A 20037-nucleotide genomic window follows, 5' to 3' on the forward strand; every position below is an offset into this window, starting at 1 on the left:
AATTCAGACAAGGTCATGGTCAAAAAGAAAAGACACGAAATACCACTTACCAGCCATTTGCTGAATGCCACTGAACGCACCCAGGTTGCTGGAGGAGGTGGCCTGCTGCAGGAGCTGGGAAGGAAACGCAGAAGTGGAAAATCAGAGTGTGGACCCGAGAACAAAGTAAGTTCAGTTTCTCCCCCTTTATAGTCAGTTGTTACTGCCTGTTGATGGACTGAAGGTCCCTGGAGTTGGGAGTGTAAATCCATATTAATGCCTAATCTCTAATAAGAAACACAGGCACTGGGCCTTAAAACAATTAATCAATTTACTCTTTTAAACAACCAGGTGTTAAACCTACTGAAACCAATGTAGCATGACTAATTGTATCTCTCTGTAGTCTTGGAGTTACCTTAACTCCTCTCTGTCAATCAAGCTTCACTCCCTCCTTCTCTTCTACTTCCCTTCACAGTTCAGTTTCCTTTATTCTTCATTAAAGGCACATGGGCTCACTGACTCTCAGGCCAACATCCAGACCAGCATCCTAACAACAGACGTGAATGAACCCAGTCATAGCTGCACACTTAGAGCCACAACTGGATGACCAAGAAAACGGTCAGCCCTTTGCATGATGGTCTTCCCTGGCAGAGAGAAGATGATCAGTGTGTTGTACTCCGAAACTATGCAGTACCACACAAGCTTTTAAAAAAAGAAACAACCTATCTGTGTGTGAAAAGTCTCCCTAGAGCTTTCAAAAACACATTTTCTTGCGTCACAGAATCAGTGAGTGCCACAAGGGAAAGGCCTGTTCTGAAGGGCTCCCATGCCTGCCCAGTGCTGCTTCACTAAGTGTCTGACTGGATTTATTGATATTCTTGTTTTAGTAAAGTAGGCCAATACAGATATGGATATGGGCATTTGGGGAGTGAACCAGCAGGTGGAAGACCCCTCTCTCTGTCTCTCCCTTTCCGTCTGTAACTCTGCCTCTCAAATAAATGAATAAATCATAAAAAACAGCATTCAGATTTTTATTTGGAGCTATGAATAACAAAATGTAGAACACTGTTGTTCCTCTCACCAAGTATAAGTCTCCTGAGTTTTTAAGAAAAACTCTGCAGCTGGGTATGACTCAAAATGGACACCTATCAACTGCATATAAACATCAAGCAGAGTGGAATATCAGTAGTCAATTAAATGTCTTGGGTACAATGATACTGTGGGACTTATGGGTACTAAACCCAGAAAAACATCTGCAGTGTTCATGGAATACACTGCCAAGGTATTTCTCTCTCTCCCTCTCATATACAGACACACTCAGAGAGAGAGAGAGAATGAATGAGAGAAGCTAGTGATCACTCATTTTATTGCAGAAATATATCACTTCTGAGTTAACTTATTGAGTTTTCCATTCTTTAATGCTTCTAAGTCCCAACCCCCTCCTCATATTAAATCTTAAAGAATAAAAGTAAAATTAAATTAGCTTTGAGGATATTTTGTGGAGTTAATACCACCTGCTGAGGTAAGTGGAAGTACCAATATGCCACTAAACCAAGGCTATTTCCATGGATAAACAAGCTCTAGTGCTCCAGGGTCAGAATCTGTCAGGAAACACTGAGGTAGGTGGGTGCTTGGGGGCCAAGATTCCTTTCAGAGTGCATGTCTTTCAACGACAATGGTTAGAACCAACACTGCTAAATAAGAATCAAAGCCCGTGACAGAAGACATAGTAAGAGCTTCTAAAAACATGTTTTTATACATGAGGCTGAGATTAATTTTCTTTCAGGTATGGAAATAATTTGCAGAGTGGTCACAGAACATGTGCCAGAGATTTCTGTAAGCTGTGGAGCTTGGGAGATGTGCCACAAGACTGAGGGTGGGCACATGTGTCCTGGTTTTCAAAAATGGTTAAGCAGGAAACTGGGCTCTTAGGAACTATGACAAAGTGAGCACGATGTCAATCTTGGATAAAAACTCTGGAATGCATAATCGAACTGATGGTCCATGAAAACCTGAACAGCCCAAGTTTGTGAAAAACAAATAATCATTAAGCTAAACTCATTTTTGGTTTAAAAAAGTTTCTAGACTGGTAGGCCAGAAAAATGACATTTTTTTTTTAACAGAGCATATGACAAAATCTCTCATGACATCTTGTAGATAAGAGGTTAAAAAAAAGCTGGCAGGTGAGAGTAAACTTGGTCAATGCTCAGATATTAACAACTCAGATAAAGATAGGAAAAGCAAGCTTCCTATAACCAATGGTGTACTGAGTAGCCACTACATACCAGCCCCCACTGGGCACTGGGGATGGGACTGGTAAAAAGACAAACATAATCTGAGTCTGTACTCAGAGAATCATCAGGCAAGCAACCTTGCAAGACGGGCGGAACAGGCAGAGCTGCAATCCCATGGACCACTGGCAACTGCGTGGTCTGGGATAAAGTTACACAGCCTCTTTGAATCTCCCTGTCCTCATCTTTACAGGTAGGATAAGCTCACCTCCCAAAGTGGTAGGGAGGACTCTTTACCAAACAGGATAGTTTCTGCTACAAAGTACAGCTAATGGATGGTACAATCCTAAGACGGAGAGTAAAAATGTAAAGTGACAGAATTAGGACACAAATACAGCAGTGTCTGCGTATGCATGCTATTTCTCTCTTTCTCTCTCTGAGGCTGGAATAAAAGACCCAAATTCACAAAACAAAATACAAGAATAAATGTGAGGTTTTTAGCATTTAGATTCCAAAGCAGGAAAATTGGGGGAGAGGAGTATGATTTAGCAGAAGTTTAAGTAAAAAATAAAAACTGTAGATTATTCATTGGCTTCCAGCTCACACGTCACCTGGTTACTACAAATGCTACTGTCCAGCTGGCGTGAAGACGTTTTAAGTTCCATATGAGATGGTCACTACTCTGTCCTGCTCCGTTCTTACCAGTGGAATGGCTTTAAACTCTGATCACAGTATTCCAATAAAGACCCTGATACAAATGAAATGAAAAGCAGAAAGGAAAATAGAGAGTGAAGTTCAGGAACCATGAAATGTAACAGATGGATGAAAGGGTCTGTTCAGCTTGAAAGGTTTTTTTTTTTTTGTTTCAAATACGTAAAGTAAGACGCCTATGATATCGTCAATATAGTTCCTCTGGGAAGACCCAAGATCATGAAATGCCAAATTCAAAGAGATTTCAACTGAGGCCCTACTGACTGGCCACGTTGCAGGTTCTCAACCACAGGTGTCTCAGTATTTTTAAATAATCAGCTAGCAAACATGCTGTAACTAGAACAGGACTGTATGATGCCTTTGAAACACTGCCTAGAAATTTAGCCTGTGGGACTTTGGCCCAGCCTACATCAAACAAGAATTAAATTAGTTATGTTCTTATGCGAGTTCATTTAACTTGGAAAAATATTCTGCATAAATGCTGATTTCAATTATTTTCTGAGACTCAAAATTACTGGAAATGAACTCCTTAGCATACTCAGGGGAAAAGCAGGCTTCAAGAGTGCAGTAGGTAAATGCCTCTGCCTTCTGGATGCCACACGTGGACTGCCTGCCTCCAGCACTTACCGCCAGGTACTGTGGAGTGAGTCCGCCCAGACCTGTCAGATTCCCCCAGGTGGCAGTGTTGAGCTGTTGCATTTGTTGTGCAAGCTGCTGTTGGAGGCGCCTTTGCTCCTTGTCCTTCTGAGTATCAGCAAACTTCACCACGATAGGTGAAGAGCAGCCCTGTGGTCAGACACATTGGAAAGTGAAGAGGAAGTTACAGCTTGGTTGAATCCTCTCATAGTACTTAGTCAGCACTGGACCCATCTTTCTCAAACTACCTTGGAGTGCATGGAAAGGTCTGGAATAGCTTAAAAATGGGTTGATATTCCTTCTTCTCTGAATAGCACCACGGATGGAAAATTCCAGACATTATCATTGGCATCTCTGGGGGATCCGGTGTGGCTGAAGGCATTCGCTTTCTTGTTTTGATTATTAAACTGTCCACCTCTCTTCCTTCAAGGGCCAGTGCCTCCTTAGCAACAACAGACTTTATCAATGCTCTTGAATTAGGCTTCCTGGTTTGCCTGTCTTCAAGATAGACTTGATGTGGTCAGAGGACAGAGAGAGGGGGAAATTGTAATGGGAATGGAAATAATATCTCTACATTTATTTACTCTGTCTCACTTTTAGTTATGTATTTTTCAACACTGGAAACGTGGGTACCATATCAACCCAGCAATAACAGGGAGAAGTGGTTTTCATTTTAGGAAATGTGTGTGAAAGATGATTTTCAGAAAACATAGGCACTGACCAAAGTAACTGTTCATATATTTTCAGAAAGGCCTCTCTTCCTTGTCATACCTACTCTATCTAAAATCTTCAGAGGCACTGTAAATCAAAAAAACAAGCAAACAAAAAACAAAAAACAAACAAAAACAAAAGCAGCGAAAGAGAAGCACCATCTAGTTCAAAGGAGACATATTTTAAGTGTTAGGAGGAGGAGTCCACGTGGCTTCTCTCCCTAAACTTCCCTAGCTCCCGGAACCTCAGCATTCAGGCAGCCTCTTGCAGATTCAATTTCCTTTAAAAGGCAAGGAGTAGGGGTAGTAACAAAGAAATAGCCAGGGTCAGAGAGTAGGTTGAATTCCTTTTTGAAGCAGATAAAATCATCAGGGAAAATAACAGCCTAACACCTCAAGCACAAAGCTCTCCTTTGCAAAGCACCTCTGAAAACACTTGCTACTGGTGAGTACTCAGCAGAACCCCCATCCCTCTCTCCAGTCTTTCCTCCTTAGCATTGCTTGCCTTCACATTTCATCACAATTAAAGCTGTTCAGTTTTGCTGAGGTAAAAAGAAGTAATTCGACCCGAGTGATTAAATAAAAACTTTTATTATTGAAACTCAGCATGATAATAGACCTTGCTTTCTCTCTCTTCTCAGAAATGTTATATCCCTATTTAAATGAGCTTTTCCCTTCTATTCCCTTTGGGTCATTTTTCTTTCTTCTAGAAAATAAACTTGCATTTCCCCCCCCTCATCACCATGTGTAGTTACTGGGGAGGTAGTCCTGAATACATGAGGCAATGCTGTCTTTTTTTTTTTTTTTTTTTTAAGTGAGAAAAATGATAAGACTGTTTTCAGTGAACTGCCAGCCTATCTGTCTTCAGCTCTGGTAGGCAGCATCACCGTACAAAATGTTATATGTCAGTAAACTGCATAAAAATAACATTCCCATTAAAAAATATTTAACGCATTTTTTTGTTTCTCTTCTCTATATTTCAACGTTTCATCACTGTAAAGACAGCAAAATATTCTCCAGATAGAAATTATATAGAGAAGAGGTTTTGCATGGAAAGGGTTGTTGTCGCATACAATGTCTTCCATCACAAATTATAGCATCTCCTCCTAACAGTATATGTATTATTATTTTATTCCTTAAGTACTACAAAGTGATATGAAAGCCAAAAATTAAGCCAAAGGTCATGACTTTAAAAAATGACTTGTTTAAACTGTGGAAGGGAAAAAAAAGGGGTAAGGATAGAGTGGAGGAAAGTAGAGACATGGAAGGCACAATATCAAATGAACTGTTTTTAAGATCTTGTTCTTTTAAGATACATATGATTTTGAACTAGACAAAACACCTTGGTTAATGTATGTCAGAGTCCTGAAAGTAATGTAGTTAAATAAGAAAAACTGCTTCAGTGGTACAATTACAATTTGATTGCATAATCCCTGATCTTCTATTTAAATGTCAGTTTCTTTAAGCTGAGCAAGAAACTCAAGTGTCTGGAGATGGTCCCTTTTCCAGTATGGGTGTCCAGTTTCAGAAACAAGTATACCAAATTTGATATCTTAATGACAGAGATAATAATAAAGGGTCAAGGATTTCTGAAAAATAAATATGCCCCAACCCCTGTAGCAAGTTCTTTCCATCACAGGAACCTTCTGTTTCTCTGATCTGGGCTCACCCTCGACTCTGCTCACCCTTGAGCCCTGCTACTACAGTGAGATGTGAGAACCCAGATCCCGTGGGCATCTCATCTCTGTGGCATTACATGGGGCTCTGAGCAAAGGAGCGGGATGGCACTGTTTCTCACAGCATCGAAGGAATTTCCATTAAAAAAATGATCTAAGGGGAAACTGGCTTGGGTCCAAATTGCTAAATTACAGGAAGTGAAAATAATTAAGAATGAGACATACATGGAAAATAAATACAGGTTAAGACTTTTCAATTTTTGTTTCCCTAATAGCACTTTCATTTTCATCTTCAAACTACAGCTGGAAATCATACTGATCCACAGTAAGTTAAAAGAAAGGGGGAACCAAAACACTATCACATACAAAAGTATATGGTGGACAAGACTGCATCCCTAGATATTTCAAATCCAGCTAATTATTTCTTAGCATGGCTGATTTTCACCTGAGCTTGCTTTCAGGTGGGGGCTAGGAGTGTCTTAAAAATGCATTGCACTGAAAGGAAAACACATTGATTATATAAGATATGTTAAATATCAAAGTCAAAATGAACATTCAAAAAAGACAATAGGCTTTGCAATGCTGGTATCACAATTCAGAAAAGTACAGTAAACACTTAGTGACAATGCCATGCACACGCCTTCCCCCCTTTCCACCCACCTTTTGATTCATTACAAAAAAAGTTGCCCACAAAACAACGCATAACGATCACTTAGCTCCCAGCGTGCTTTGGGAGGTGCAGCATTGCAAAAAAACAAACAAACAAACAAAAAATAAAACCCCCAAAAAGTGGGAGTAAAAAAGAAGCCCAAACAATTAATAAAGAAGTTTTTAGCACATCAAATAAAAGTGAAAATATCTTTTTTCCCCAAAATATGAAAACACAGTTTAACACCACAAGGCCACCTCCAGAAAAGATCACCCATACACAAAGATACAGTACACACAATACAGCAGAACATGCACTCCCAAATGATTCCATCAGACAATACAGAGTAATTTAAGTATATCACTCTCGGAATGCTTTTGTGCAAAGTTCTGAAAGGCCATGACCCAAATCACAGACTCAAAGTACAGAGTATCTACATTTGTGGGTATACACCCACACCAGTGTATTTGTCTTCCCCTACGCCACTCTCTCTCCTTAGGAGATAACATTTGAGCCTTTGTGTTTCTTTGTCATTGCTCACTTTAAAATTTTGCAGGGGAAAATGCATAAGTTAACATTCTCACTGTTAAGCAGGAGAAATATTAACTTTCTCCAACATTCTTGAGGTGCAAAAACACAATTCTGGTCGACTAGATTAACTTGACACCAAATTTAAAAAAAAAAACAAAACAAAACAAAACAAAGAGATCTTTGCGACTTAGCACAGGGAAAGCAGCAATTTGGGTGGGGGCTGTTATTGTTGGATCCATACCAATCCTGGGGTGGGGAATGTGTTTGATCCTGTAGGTCCAGAATCACACTTTGCTTAAAGTGATCAACACTTTACATCGCAAGACCTGTGCTGCTGAAATAAAAGGCTCAAAAAATAACTGTACAACAAATGGAAGGTTTTACTAATGCATTTCAAGTCATTAGGGGGAAAATGGAGAGACAGAGAGAGAAGGAGAGAGGGAGCAGGGGGCCAAGAGTGGAGGGGGGGAGACAGAGAGAGAGAGGTGAATGAATGAGAAGTGAGATGGTGAAAGTTGAAATCTGTGATTGTCATGTGAACAATCCACACAGGAGAGAATTGCTTTACCATTCCCCATCATTTGCACAAAGAAAACAAAGAAAGGGCAGATGATACAGTACCTCCATGGTCTGAGACTGATGCATGGCTTTGATTGCATTCTGTGCCATTGCCCTTGTAGAAAATGTGACAAACGCACAGCCTGTGGGAAACAAGGGGACAGGGAGCAGGAAAGACAAAAAACAACAAGACAAAAGGGTTGGACGCTTGTTAAACCAACACAGTCTACGAGAACTGCCACAAGACGACACTGTTCTCAGTAGTACATAAAAGTAAACAACTTCTTTGGTTTCGTCTTTTTTTTTTTTTTTTTTTTTTTTGTTACAGTGCTGACTTGCTAATCTGACCACAGCAGAAAGATTTATCTATTAGTTTATTTTTTTAAATGAAAAAACTAGGGAATGAAGTTGGGTACTTTTTTTAGCCACAGGGTTTGAAATTAGCAAGATCTAGTTTGCATTTTCTAAAATAAAAAGTTGCCGTTTCTCATTTTCTCCTTGGCTGATGACGTTTACTGAGGGCATCCACACATCAGGGCTTTGTATTTCAAATTTTATCGCTGATTTCAAAGAAGCTAATAAGAAAATGCTCACACAAAGGGCAAATTAGCAAATAAATTTCAAGAGCTCAGAATGTCAGCAAATAAATATATCTAATCCCTTCCACGTAGTTAAAAATACATATGTACAAATAGAAACTGATGCTATTTAAATGCAAGCAAATATACAAAACCCAATAGAAACGATTTAGTAATTATTAACCATTAACAAAAACAAATGTTCTATTCCTCTAAGAACATTCAGCAGTGCAGTTAAAGCAAAAAATTAAAAATTTACATAGAATTTATTTGTATAAAAATTTTGTACAGCTTATGAAAGCAGTGACTTCTGAAATGTATCAGAGATTTAACCTAAAGTCTAATAAACACAAGGCAATGTACATTTCTCTGAACACCTACTTTGAGACCCATTGAAGTTTCCATATCTAGTTTTTCTTATGGTATACAATAACTAGAATCTATAGTGCTGGATTCTGCCTCCTGTACCAGCACTGGCCACCATGCAGGTCACTGCTCCAACTACATGGCTCATTGCCCTTTTCACTAATAAAAACACTGCCTTCTGAAATTTACATTTTATTCATCATGCACCCTTGGGCTTCTTAGAGAAAAAGACTGTGAAATTAATGCAGATTCAGGCTGATTTTATAATAATACCACTGCACACTAAAAGCTTAGCTAAAGCAGACTTACTTCACTTATGATCTCTAATGACTTTAAAAGTGCATTGATTTTCAGCTTCTTTAGCCTTGCACAGTTTGAACTTAGGTATCAGAGAATAATTTAGTGTTCCACTCAATTTCCTCAAAACATTATTATTATTACTACTTAAAAGATTTCCAAATGAAGCAGATCTAAACACTGTGAGGCTGAAGCCTATTGTCATTTCAGAGCGAATGCATGAAAGCAGAATTCTGGCATCAACAATATGAGATTGTTGCCCCTGTGGCCGATAAGCAAAATAGAGCATTCTACATTCAAGCAGCCAGCAGATTGTTTGGTTTATGTAAATCAATTCAGGAGTCATAAAACATATTTTCTTCTTTCATTTTGTATGTATACCTGGTGAGATTATCAAGTCAATACTGTTGTTGCATCTTCTAATCAAACAGCAATAAGAGAAAGCAACACCTGCCCAATACCCCCAAAGCACAATGACATCCAGTCATAAAAATAAGTCAATGCATTTTTTTTGCATCATGCTGTAATTTTTTAATACACAAAAACTCTCAGTATATGGAAATTCGCCTCTGGGTTAAGCTGGCCTAAGAATCCTGAATGAAGTCTAGCTTGCTATGAATACTGAGCTGTTTCATACAGTTCTGACAGTGTAGCAGCTGAAGGAACCTACTATTTAAACATGACGCCTGTACCTAGGCTGACTGTAGTTTTTGCCATCAATAAAAACATCTGAGTGGCCTTTTCGAAGGCATCTAGACGATGTGTGTAATAGAGTGTGAGACAGATGACAGTGACTCTGCTGGCTTCCCTGTTGATACTGAGCTCTAAAACTAAGAGTCCCAAATTTACCATCTGTTGCAAAGTAACATTGCTTCAAAGACATTGTGATCATCACCAACATTAACAGGCGAAGTAACACCAAGAAATTTTTGGTTTCCCACTTTTCATCTTGAGACTACAAATGGAGGCCAAAGTAAATGATCTAGTGGAGACTGATCTGAAATCATGAGAAGCCTGACTGATTCCACTTTTTATAGCCAAGAAGATCGTTAATTCACTCATTTGCTGTTAGTCTCTAGGCTCATGTGGCAAACCAAGTTTCCAAAGGAGGTTAAAATGCATAAAGAAGATGGAAAATGTCTAGAAGAATCTAGTAAGGCACAGTTTATGCATTTACCACAATTTCACACAAGCAGGACTTCTACAAGCAACTTAGAGAAAGACAGCGGTTAATTGGTCTCAGAAGAAGAGCATGAGCAATAGAATAGTAACATTATAACCTCAGACCACTGCCCTTTCCTGTATGAAACTTGCAATTAAAAACTTGACTGATGTTTCCAATTGTAAAATCCTTACCCTATCCAAAAAATGACCTGACAAATATGATGACTTCTTTAACCTTTTTATTCTACTGGCAGTGGTACAGTAACTGAGAAGCTGTCTCCTCAGGGGTTCCTGTCAAGTTCTGAACTGTGTGCTGTGTTCAATGACTTAAAAGGATTACTGTGTCATTTATAAAGTGGGACTGTATGTTGAAACTTTTCAATCTCTATGCCACTCTGGATGAAGTTAAGTGATTTCAGGACCAAATGCTTCTTGGAATGGTAGCCTGCTAATCTTTGTAATTTGTCTCAAACAGGTGGTCAGACTAGTCCTATGGAAAGATTTTAAGTTTCCTTCAACACCACTGCAAACCCACTTTGGGATTGGCTCTCCAATCCTTGGCTTTTTACTAACATGGGGCCACATAAACTGTGAGCACTGAGACCAGCTGCTGGCTTGATTTCATAGCCAACTAGAAGGCTTTCCATTGGACAGGTATCTCTTGGGTCACAATTGTTCCCATCCTCTACTACAAATGCGGTTCTGGGAGCAGCAGGATTTTGACAACAGGTTAGCCCTCTACTGTTTTGGACTACCAAATGTGTAGTCTCAGCAGACCTGACTACAGAGCAAAATATGGAGGAAGTAGACTGGGGAGACACAGGTATCAGAATAACGAAGTTTGTTTTCTTTTTTTTTTGGTGGGGAGGGGATTCAGGTATGGTCACATGTAAAAGACTATTTTAAAACCTCCAAATACATAATCACAAATAAAAACAATCAGGAAAAAAAAAAGGGACTTCTGTCAATGTGGCCAACCTGTAATTTACCTTGCAATTACTTATTGTCTCCTCTTTGAGAATGCCACAGATTGCTAACAGAAATGAAAGGAGCTGAATGCTTCCTATTTCCATGAGGTTACCTTCTTGCTGCTAAAACAGATAAATGATTGACTGGGGAAAGGCTTCGCAAAGTAATTTCCTCCTACAGACAGGATCTAAGGAAAGCACGTAGCCCTGTCACAGAGATGATTTTGGAACACATCGGTTACACTTGTCATTTCAATTGAAAGGGTATCTTAACTCAGGCGTTCTACCTTTTCTCTGAGCTGCAAGAGAATTTTTAGAGAACCAGATGAATTCTTGCTTCACAGGCACACACATACACACATACAGAAGTACTTTTAAAAGTTTGAACAATGCCAGGGCCTCTTGCTTTTCTGCCACTTCTCTGAGAGAGGTGCAGCAGCCTGCTGTATTTCAACTGAACAAAGCATAATTTAAAATAACTTGGGCAATGCGGAGCAGAGTTCAAGCTACGGAAAACTTGTTTATAAATTCCTAGTCAGTCGAAGAAAGATAGCGCAGCCAGCTTCCCTTGCTGTATCCTTTTAGCTGTGGCAGGACTCCTTAAACACACGCTACCAGTACAGTGGTGGGGCATAAAAATCAATAGTCTAATGCATCATCCCCAATGTTGGCTGAGTTGATTTAAAACTGGCATAGGGACATCATTCATTTATGATGCCTGAGGCTATGTTCAGACCAGGATCTACTAAACAGCTGGTGAATCTCATCACTGAGGTGAGATTGGGAGATTATGTTTAGAAAAAGATGGCAAAATGCAGTCAGTAATCCGGGGGGGGGGGGGGGCGGCATGAAAGTTTCCAAGTATCTGAATGTTAAGGTACTTTTCAGGCAGGACTAAACTGTGATCAAAATGTACATTCTCTCTGTATGTTTTAGTATCAAAAGTCCTATCCTATTATATCCTGCCCTGATCAGCTAGAGCAAAAACAAATGAAGATTTAATGGCTAAATCCAGTCTGGGCTCTCCAACATCCCTGAAAATACTGCCAATTCATTTGTCAAGGGTTTTGGCAGGGAAACGTTGAAACACCATAAACACAGCTGGAATATTCTTAAACAAGCAGAAAGTTACCTTAAATGGCAGTGAAGATCTGACTACAGTTTGTGGGAAAGAAAATGAAATACACTCCTTTATTGTCTCTGAATTAGAAACTCAATTGCCATGGTGCAGAAAACTCTGCAGACTGCACTGAAATAGCCCATTCGGAATGTGGGATATGGTTAAGAGTATTTTAGGACATCAACATGCCAAGGTGACACTGTCAAATTGAGACATTTGGTTTGGAAACTTCAAGCTTGGCTGTTGAGGGCAAACAACTCATTTGAATTGCTAGGGGTGGGCTAGTGGTATCCTGCTCATTATTATTATTATTTTTTTCCAGTGAAGGCTCATACAACAGGCTTGAGAGGTTAAGCTGCCACTGTAGAACCATCTGGGTAAACTGAAGTTGCTTCAAAGCATCTCCAAACTACATTTTCCAAGCGGTAAAAATTATCAGAAGGGGACGCTGTCCCCACAGGGAGAAGTGCACACTTGCAGATGGGCATCTTGCTTCCAGTGAAGAAGAGTCCCCATGTTTGTTGAGAAGCTTCATGTGCTTGGCGGGTTCTAGGTGCTTTCCATGTAGATTCACGACAGTTTCCCCAGAGTGGCTGTTCTGGAACAGTGGCTGGTGCTGGTGAGTAATGAGGGGAATTTTAAAATATTCTTTATTGCCGGGTGGGGTGGGGTGGGGGGGGGGTGGGTTGTGATCCTAAATGCAGGCATAGCAGGGCTTGATGAGTAAGCTGTTGGTCTGAGCAGCCCACTGCTGTGATGCAGGAGGGTGCTGAGTCCCCAAGCCTGGAGAAAGCACAGTGCAGTGCCTCTGAGGGAAGAACATAACGACTGATCTGGCATTAGAAACATGTTGGGGTGGTACAGGGAGCCTGCTGGACCAACTGCTTCCTTTGTCTCCATTTCTGAAGTTAAACTGGGCAAAAGCAGACCAAGAAAAAGAGTGAACCACTCAAGGGCACTTCTCCCTCATCATAATCAAATGGTTTGATTTGGAAACTCTCCTAGTGAATGGTTTATATCCTGGATTTGTATTAGAAGGTACATCTTTTCAGGGCAGCCAAGCTTTCATTTCACTGAGTCGTTATTTATTTATTTATTTTTTAAACAGCTGAGCCAGCGACAGACAGGGAGAACAGAAATGCTGAGTGTCCTTTATGTGCAGTGCCACTAATGGGAGACACTTATTAATATTTGATTGAAAACCACAATTCTTTAATGAAAGCAAAAGAGTAGCATGAAAGAGAATTGTTCTTTCAACAAACACACTGATTCAGGAGCAGGCCCCTGTAGCCAATGGTCCCTGGGCACTGCTAATTGAAAAACACACACTGTCTGTCTTTATATTTCAGAACAAATGGTTACAAATGAGTTATTTTCTTTCTTTCCTTTTTTTTCTGCAATAGGGAATTCTCATCAGTTCACCAGAAACTATTTTCTGTTAAAAATAAAAAGGAAGGGAGAAGAGGGAGGAGTATTCTCTTCTTTACATTGAGCCATCATTTGCATAAAATATTGATGAGAGGGCTCCCATAACTTGTTCCAGAAACAGGCTGCTTCTGGTGTCAAGTGCTGGTTAATCAACCAAATGGCAGATCAAATTAGCTAAAGTTCTCTTGTTAAGCACTGTGTGTCTTGCTCTTTCCCATGAAAGTTTTGGCTGCTATAAAATCTTATCTGCAGAAATAACTAACACGTGCTCAAGGAGCTCCAAATGCTTCAGGCAGCAATGCTATTCACTGCTGTCCCCACTGGACACGTGGAGAAAGTGAGACGGAGAGTCATTTCCTAAACTGGCCGGCCAAGCAGAGGGGAGCCCACAGCCAGCACTCAAGCTCCACGTTCAAGGCCTCTCTACCAACCCATCTACGTAGTAGGCTTGGACTGAAAGCCATCATATCAGAAATTAGCGGTTCCCTGTGAGACAAGCAGCACGGCTATTTTTACTGCTGTCATTTACAACTGAGGAAACCGAGGATCAGACACAGAACAATTGACTAGGGCCCTAGTTCCATGTCACTAGAAGTTCTAGCACTTGAACTTGGCAACTCTGACCTCTAAAACACTATAAATTTCAATATGACTAATTTAAGGGTCTTCTTGTTTTGGTCCTTTCTTCTTGCTCTATACCTTGGAGAATCAAAACGAAATAACAGAGAGAAAAATGATTGTAAATATTAAATAAGCAGCAGAAAAGGGATTACAAAAATGTTCTCATGTCTTTCCTAAACATTTTATTCTTTATTTGGCCATGATGCTTTTTCCCACGGTATTCTCTCTCCTACTGTCTGCAAAAGTGGGCGAGTATGTAAATAAAATGGATGTGGCAGAATCAGATGACCAGGTGTTTATTCAAAGCTCTCATGGCTTGAATGTGCTGAGTAGTATGCGTGCTACTGTCCTTCTGTTTGTGAGGTTGCACAGGAACCAGAGGCTGTTCGTCTGTTAGAACGAGGGCCTGCTCTGGTTGGCCCTGGTGACAGTGATAAGCCAAGCCTCAAGTGCCAGGTGTACTGTGTAGAGACTGCACTCTGCATCACATCTTGTCCAGTTTTTAAAGAATCACATCTTTTAGGTGCACAAGAATTTCAGAGTTGTTAGCGAATGCATAAACTGATCTACACACTGATCTTGCCCCTCCCCGCTTTAAACCACATTCAGAGAAAAACACAGGAAGCAAACATTTTAAGGTGTTGCATCACCTTCTGATCTTCCTCCAGAGTACCTCTGTTTTGGGGCTCTGGAGGTGGATGTAGGTGGAACTTTTGTTCTCTGAGTGTTCAATTCTAGCAGCTGACATGTCTAAGAATCAAAAACAAATGTTCTTCCTCACATGGTGCTGGCAGCTAGTGAAGTAGGTGGAAATTAGTGCGCCCTGATACTTACCGCCTAGGTTTTCCTTTCAGCAAGTGGCTTCGGGGACCAGGAAAGGTCCAGAACCAGAAATGGAGAATGAAACTAAGTTGCTAATTAGCCCCATGGACACTGCACTGGTAACCACATTAATAACAATGAAAACCTTGCCATGTTGCGAAAGTCAGGATTTCTTATAAAGACTGAAAAGACATGTTCTACATAAATACTTCCACTTTGGAGTGACAGACAAGTGTGAGCACCCAGTGTCCACCTTTATGAACAGTTTAAGGAAGGGGGTGTGTGGTCTTGTCAAAGCGGGAGGCGAACGTGGGAAAAGACCAGTGATTCCAGCTATTCTGTATGGTTGCTTCACCAAGGCTCGGGGTCCCAGCAAAGCAGAGCCTACAGTCTTCTTCAGGGCACAGTCATCTTCTGTCACTTCAAGGATTCTCTGGGCTTAGACTCCAGGAGTTTTACTTTTTTGAAATAAATCTGTAACATTCCGACACGGGCCCAGTTACCCTTAATCTGTATCTGCTCTGAACTACATGTGAGCATCAGCATTTTTTTTTCTTGCTTTGTGTCACTGTCAAGAGAACCAAGTGATAACATTTCTTTCAGGTACAGGCAGAAAGCCAGAAGACCAAAAAGAAAGCAACAAATAGCCTTTCTCATCTTTCATGTCTCCTCCTTGGCCCCCTAAATCTGCTTCGGTTGAAGGCTGAGAAAGGATGTGTACCAATAGGGCAGCCTGTCAGGCTCCCCATCAGACAGTGATAACCTGAGCTAATATGCTGGCAGCAAGACCTTCTCAACCGGAGAAATAAAAAGTGCTCATCTCAACCACGGTGAAAAGTTCAGGTTGGATAACTTTATCACATGGGACATATTACAGGGTGACCTCGTGCTGTAAGCAGTGCCTACATCCACCTTGACTAAGACACAGAGTTCCAATTAGCACTTAAGGAAAGCGATTTCATAGAGGCACACTCACCTCGACTCAGCCCATCGGGTCCCCGGAGAATCCGGCATTCTTCTATCTGGCCAAATGGAGAAAACATCACCCTGATATCATTCTCATTACACTTCTTCGAAACCATTCCTATGAACAATTTTCTGTCTTCCACGGCTAGGAGATAAAAAGAATGAATGAGCAAAGGCCATTTCATCTTTCTTCTTGTAATCAATGCTTCATTACCACATCCAACCTGGCCCCGGCCATGTGAAACTGAGGCGTCCTATGGCTAACTCTTTAGACTTCCCACCGCCTTCTTCCTCCCCTAAGCCCCATCCTGCCTCTCCCTCCCTGAAGGTCTCATCTCTTTGTGAGCTTGTTCTTATTATTAAGACATCCTAATAGGATACAGGGCACTGTTTGTTGGAGTCCTTTTCTTCCACCCAGGAACTAACAGTAATGAGTTTACTCAAATTTTATAGAACATGTGTAAATGCACAACACTACCATTTGACGGAGATATCTTTGCACACAGATTTTTAACTTGTTTTTTTGTAGCTGCTCTTAAAACTTGAGAGATAATGAAAGAGGGCGGGAGAGGAAGAACAATAGAGGATACTTCAGATAGTTCAGGGAAAGTAGAATTAAAAGGTAATTTTATTTTAGTGCAACAAACTGAAATTCATGCCTACTTTTTCATAACATGCATTTTCCATGAACTACTTTGAATGTCACTTGTCTACATGGATTTGAAAATTTTTTGCACCACAATAAACATCCTTAATTCCATTTTCTACAAACTTTTTGAAGTACTTTAATGTAGTAAATGAAACTTTTCACAAAGCAATCAAGGGAAAAGAACACTTTTCTCCCTCTGTTTCAAATAGCCGTGTCCCCGCTAACTCAGCTAACAGTAACTAGGGATCAGAGACAGTCTCATATCTCGAGAGCCTGTAAAGCAGTTCACTCCCACAGCACTGGCTATACAGCTCCAGTGAGCCTGCACACTTGGTTCTAATCAGCCAGGCTTCCTTTACCTAAAGAGGAAGCTCAACCTAGCAAAGAGCGCGGGGCTGCTGCCACTGCAGCTTCACCTCAGACGCTCTCTACCCTTGGGGTGAACCCCTTGACAAAAGAAGAACACAGAGGGAACAGTACTGATCCAGCAATTAAGATTCCTGATGCACAGAAATGCGCTTTTGGGATCAGGATGATGTACAATTTATAACCTTGAACTGATAGGAGGAGAGATAAGGCAAATTTTATCTCAGATGATCTCATAGACTTTCTTCAAAACCTCCATATTTGTGCTCAGGATATGTGACCTACATTTAGCCTGAAATACAACCTTAGGACAGTTTTTGGAGCCTCTTTTTTAGGATGCCAGAGATACCCATGAAGAGAAATTCCACTTATTTTCCATGATTTCCTTTCCATCAATTTCTTAGAATTAAATAAAAGTTGGGGGGGGGGGTAGCACAAGAGACTACAGAGTCCTAAGTCATTTGTGTGTTAAACCTTTGTTTTGAATCTGTGTTCAATTGTGGGGCCAGTTGCTTCTGGAACCTAAGTTAAAGGCCCCTTGTCATAGAATTCCAAAGTGGAAGCCAGAGATTTGAGAAATGCTTTGTCTATCCCTAAAAAGTGTCCCTGAAGCCTGGCAAGGACTTGCCTAGGGCCATTCAGCAAAAACCAGGGTACCTCCTAGAAAATGGAACTGAAACAAGTTATTATGATGTAAAAAAAGCATCTTGAAACCCATGTACACCAGGGAGATTCAAGAGAGTCATGAAAAATACACAGTAGGAAACAGCAACACAAGGACTTCAAAATTTTTTATACCAAAATAAATACGTTTTCAATTTTCCATGAAGTTTCTGAAGTCCACTTCTATGGGATCTATCCTAGACCACAGCCTGCTATCCCAGTCCCAAACCCAGCTTTTCACTCTGACATGTTTTATACAAGTTCTGAGGAAGCAGATGAGGTTCAAAGGGGAAAGCAATGGTTATGATGAAGGGACCCAAGTTCTAGTTCTAGTGCTGCCACAGTAATCTGATGTGTGACCTCGATGTCTAGGACCTCAGTTTTGTCATCCATTAAACAAAGGTTTCAACTCAATTCTTTTTCCTTTTCTCTTTCCTAAGCAATGGAGAGACGGTGGCCCAGTGATATGCTGTAGCCCACCTAAGCACTTGGGATGGCTGTTGAAGTGGTACACAGAATCCCCTCCACCTACACTCTAACAGCTTCTAAGACAACTCAGAGAAACTCCAGGGCCCCATGGAATACGTGATGAACACTACAGAGCCACAGTGCTTGTAGACTATGAATTGTGCACCAAAGTGTTTGAGAAAGGTTTGCTGGAGCAGGGAGCATTTGAGCTGGACTTGAGGAAGCACAGGTAGAGACTGGGTAGGCTGTAGTGACATGGGGGGATAAAGTACTAAGCAGTCAAGTACAAGGGGGACCCTGTTTGGGGTAGATGGAGGAAAGCAACCTTGCTTGAGTCCAACAGACACTGTTTTCTGCTTATCTGCACAGAAGGGCTCGCTGTGTCAGGACAGGTCAATGTGTCTTGAGCCTTAAACTAGGTAAGGGTGACAAGCACCAGAGGTTCTAACTGCTAGCAGCGAGGCTGTTGAGGACCTGACCTTCTTTACACAGCTGAGAAAACTTCAACTAAAGTCTTTTTCCTCCCTTCAGAGTAAGTGATCACCTGTGAAGCAGTGAAGACCTGGTAGTGCTGGCCCAGCATCTGAACTGTAGAAGCACCAGACGCCCTGGCAAGGCCAACCCCCTGTGCTGAAACGTGATAGTCCTCCAACATTAGGATCCCTGCAGGCTCCCTGGGAGGCCTGGACTCCTTCACACATGAGGATCTGGGTCTGGCAGGCCCTGTGGGACTGCAGCATTCCCGTGAACAGCAAAAGGGAAAGGGGCAGAAGTGACTGGAATGGCACAGGGTAGGGAGGAGGAAACTTCTAGTTGCATTTCTTCCTCGTTCCCTCCCATCTCTGGGATGCCTATCTCAGGAACTTTGGCTGTCACATCTTTGAGAGTAAAAATTTTCCTGTTGTTTAGAATTTGATTCTAGTTCTTTTAAACAAAAACAAATTAAAAGATCCCCACGTGGTCCTCGGTTTCCCTGGTAAACCTGTAATCAGGGTGGTTAGCTAAAATAATTGGCAGGCTTTGAGCTCCAGCCTGATGCAGCAGTAAATTAAACATGCAGCTTTTGAATAAAGCTAAAAATTTTTTCTGAGATGAATATCAAGTGCATGGAAACCGCTTACGAAGAGATCCTGACTGCTTACCCGTCACTTAAGGTCAATTTGGCCAGGCAGAAGGAAGGAATAGAACTTTCTCTTTTAAAAATAACAAGTATTAACTAAGAAAAAAATGGAAACCCACATCATCCATATGCTATTCAAAATGTTGATTTACTTCCCTGTGTGTGTGGGCTTGCATGTACTCACATGCATAAAGCAAGCTGGACAGTAGCAATCTTCTGTGGTTCTAACAGTTGGACCATACTTCCTTTAATGACAAAATGAAGATGATAGCCACCTTTCTCTCCCTTGAGTCTGCCAGTGAAAACTTTAAATTCACAAGATTATTCCCAGGATTCCCATTTTATGAATCCCTACAGCTTTGTAAACATTTTAAGTAACATAATTACCTTGAATTTCTTTTCCCCCAAAACTGAAGAATTTTTCCCCCAAATATTCAAAGGCTGTATATCACTTCTTCTCTCAGTCCATAAGTAGATAAACTGCCTAAATAAACTTATGTTCACTGTATTCTGCTGGGTACTTCACAAGAATTAAAATAAATTAAAAAAAGAAGTAAAATGTAAGGTCCTGCCCTCTTGAGGAAGTCACTTTCCTCCAGGACAGCCAGTGGATGAAAGGGGGGAAAATACTCTCATATCTTAAGTGCCACACTGCTGAGGTCTCCCTCACTAGCAATGGAACTGAACAGGTTTCCACACTAGTGGCCATTTACAGTATAATGAGAAAGGGTTAATACTATTAAGTATCAAGGGTGACTTT

General features: G+C 40.8%; 1 protein-coding gene and 1 long non-coding RNA gene across 53 annotated transcripts in view; one reads left to right on the forward strand and one right to left on the reverse strand.

The window, feature by feature from the left end:
* LOC103350898 (uncharacterized) overlaps positions 1 to 20037 on the forward strand; it is a 140934-nt gene that overhangs the window by 83799 nt on the left and 37098 nt on the right. Inside the window, exons 3-5 of one of the 3 annotated variants that reach the window (XR_011381578.1) lie at positions 1 to 165; positions 12497 to 12793; positions 13578 to 20037. The exon at positions 13578 to 20037 is cut by the window's right edge and continues 37098 nt beyond it. This is a non-coding gene — a long non-coding RNA (uncharacterized lncRNA). The other 2 variants (XR_011381577.1, XR_011381576.1) reach the window with 2 other exon arrangements.
* The window catches only part of CELF2 (CUGBP Elav-like family member 2), a 931997-nt gene that overhangs the window by 69581 nt on the left and 842379 nt on the right, over positions 1 to 20037 (reverse strand). For all 50 annotated transcript variants that reach the window (XM_051820872.2, XM_051820873.2, XM_070055758.1 and 47 more), the window contains 4 exons: positions 16022 to 16156; positions 7745 to 7824; positions 3549 to 3707; positions 51 to 114 (listed from right to left, as the gene is read on the reverse strand). In XM_051820872.2, coding sequence (XP_051676832.1) covers positions 51 to 114; positions 3549 to 3707; positions 7745 to 7824; positions 16022 to 16156 — 438 coding nt within the window. The remainder of the gene's footprint in view (positions 1 to 50; positions 115 to 3548; positions 3708 to 7744; positions 7825 to 16021; positions 16157 to 20037) is intronic.

Source organism: Oryctolagus cuniculus, chromosome 13 (assembly GCF_964237555.1).
Source record: "Oryctolagus cuniculus chromosome 13, mOryCun1.1, whole genome shotgun sequence".
Lineage (NCBI taxonomy): Eukaryota > Metazoa > Chordata > Mammalia > Lagomorpha > Leporidae > Oryctolagus > Oryctolagus cuniculus.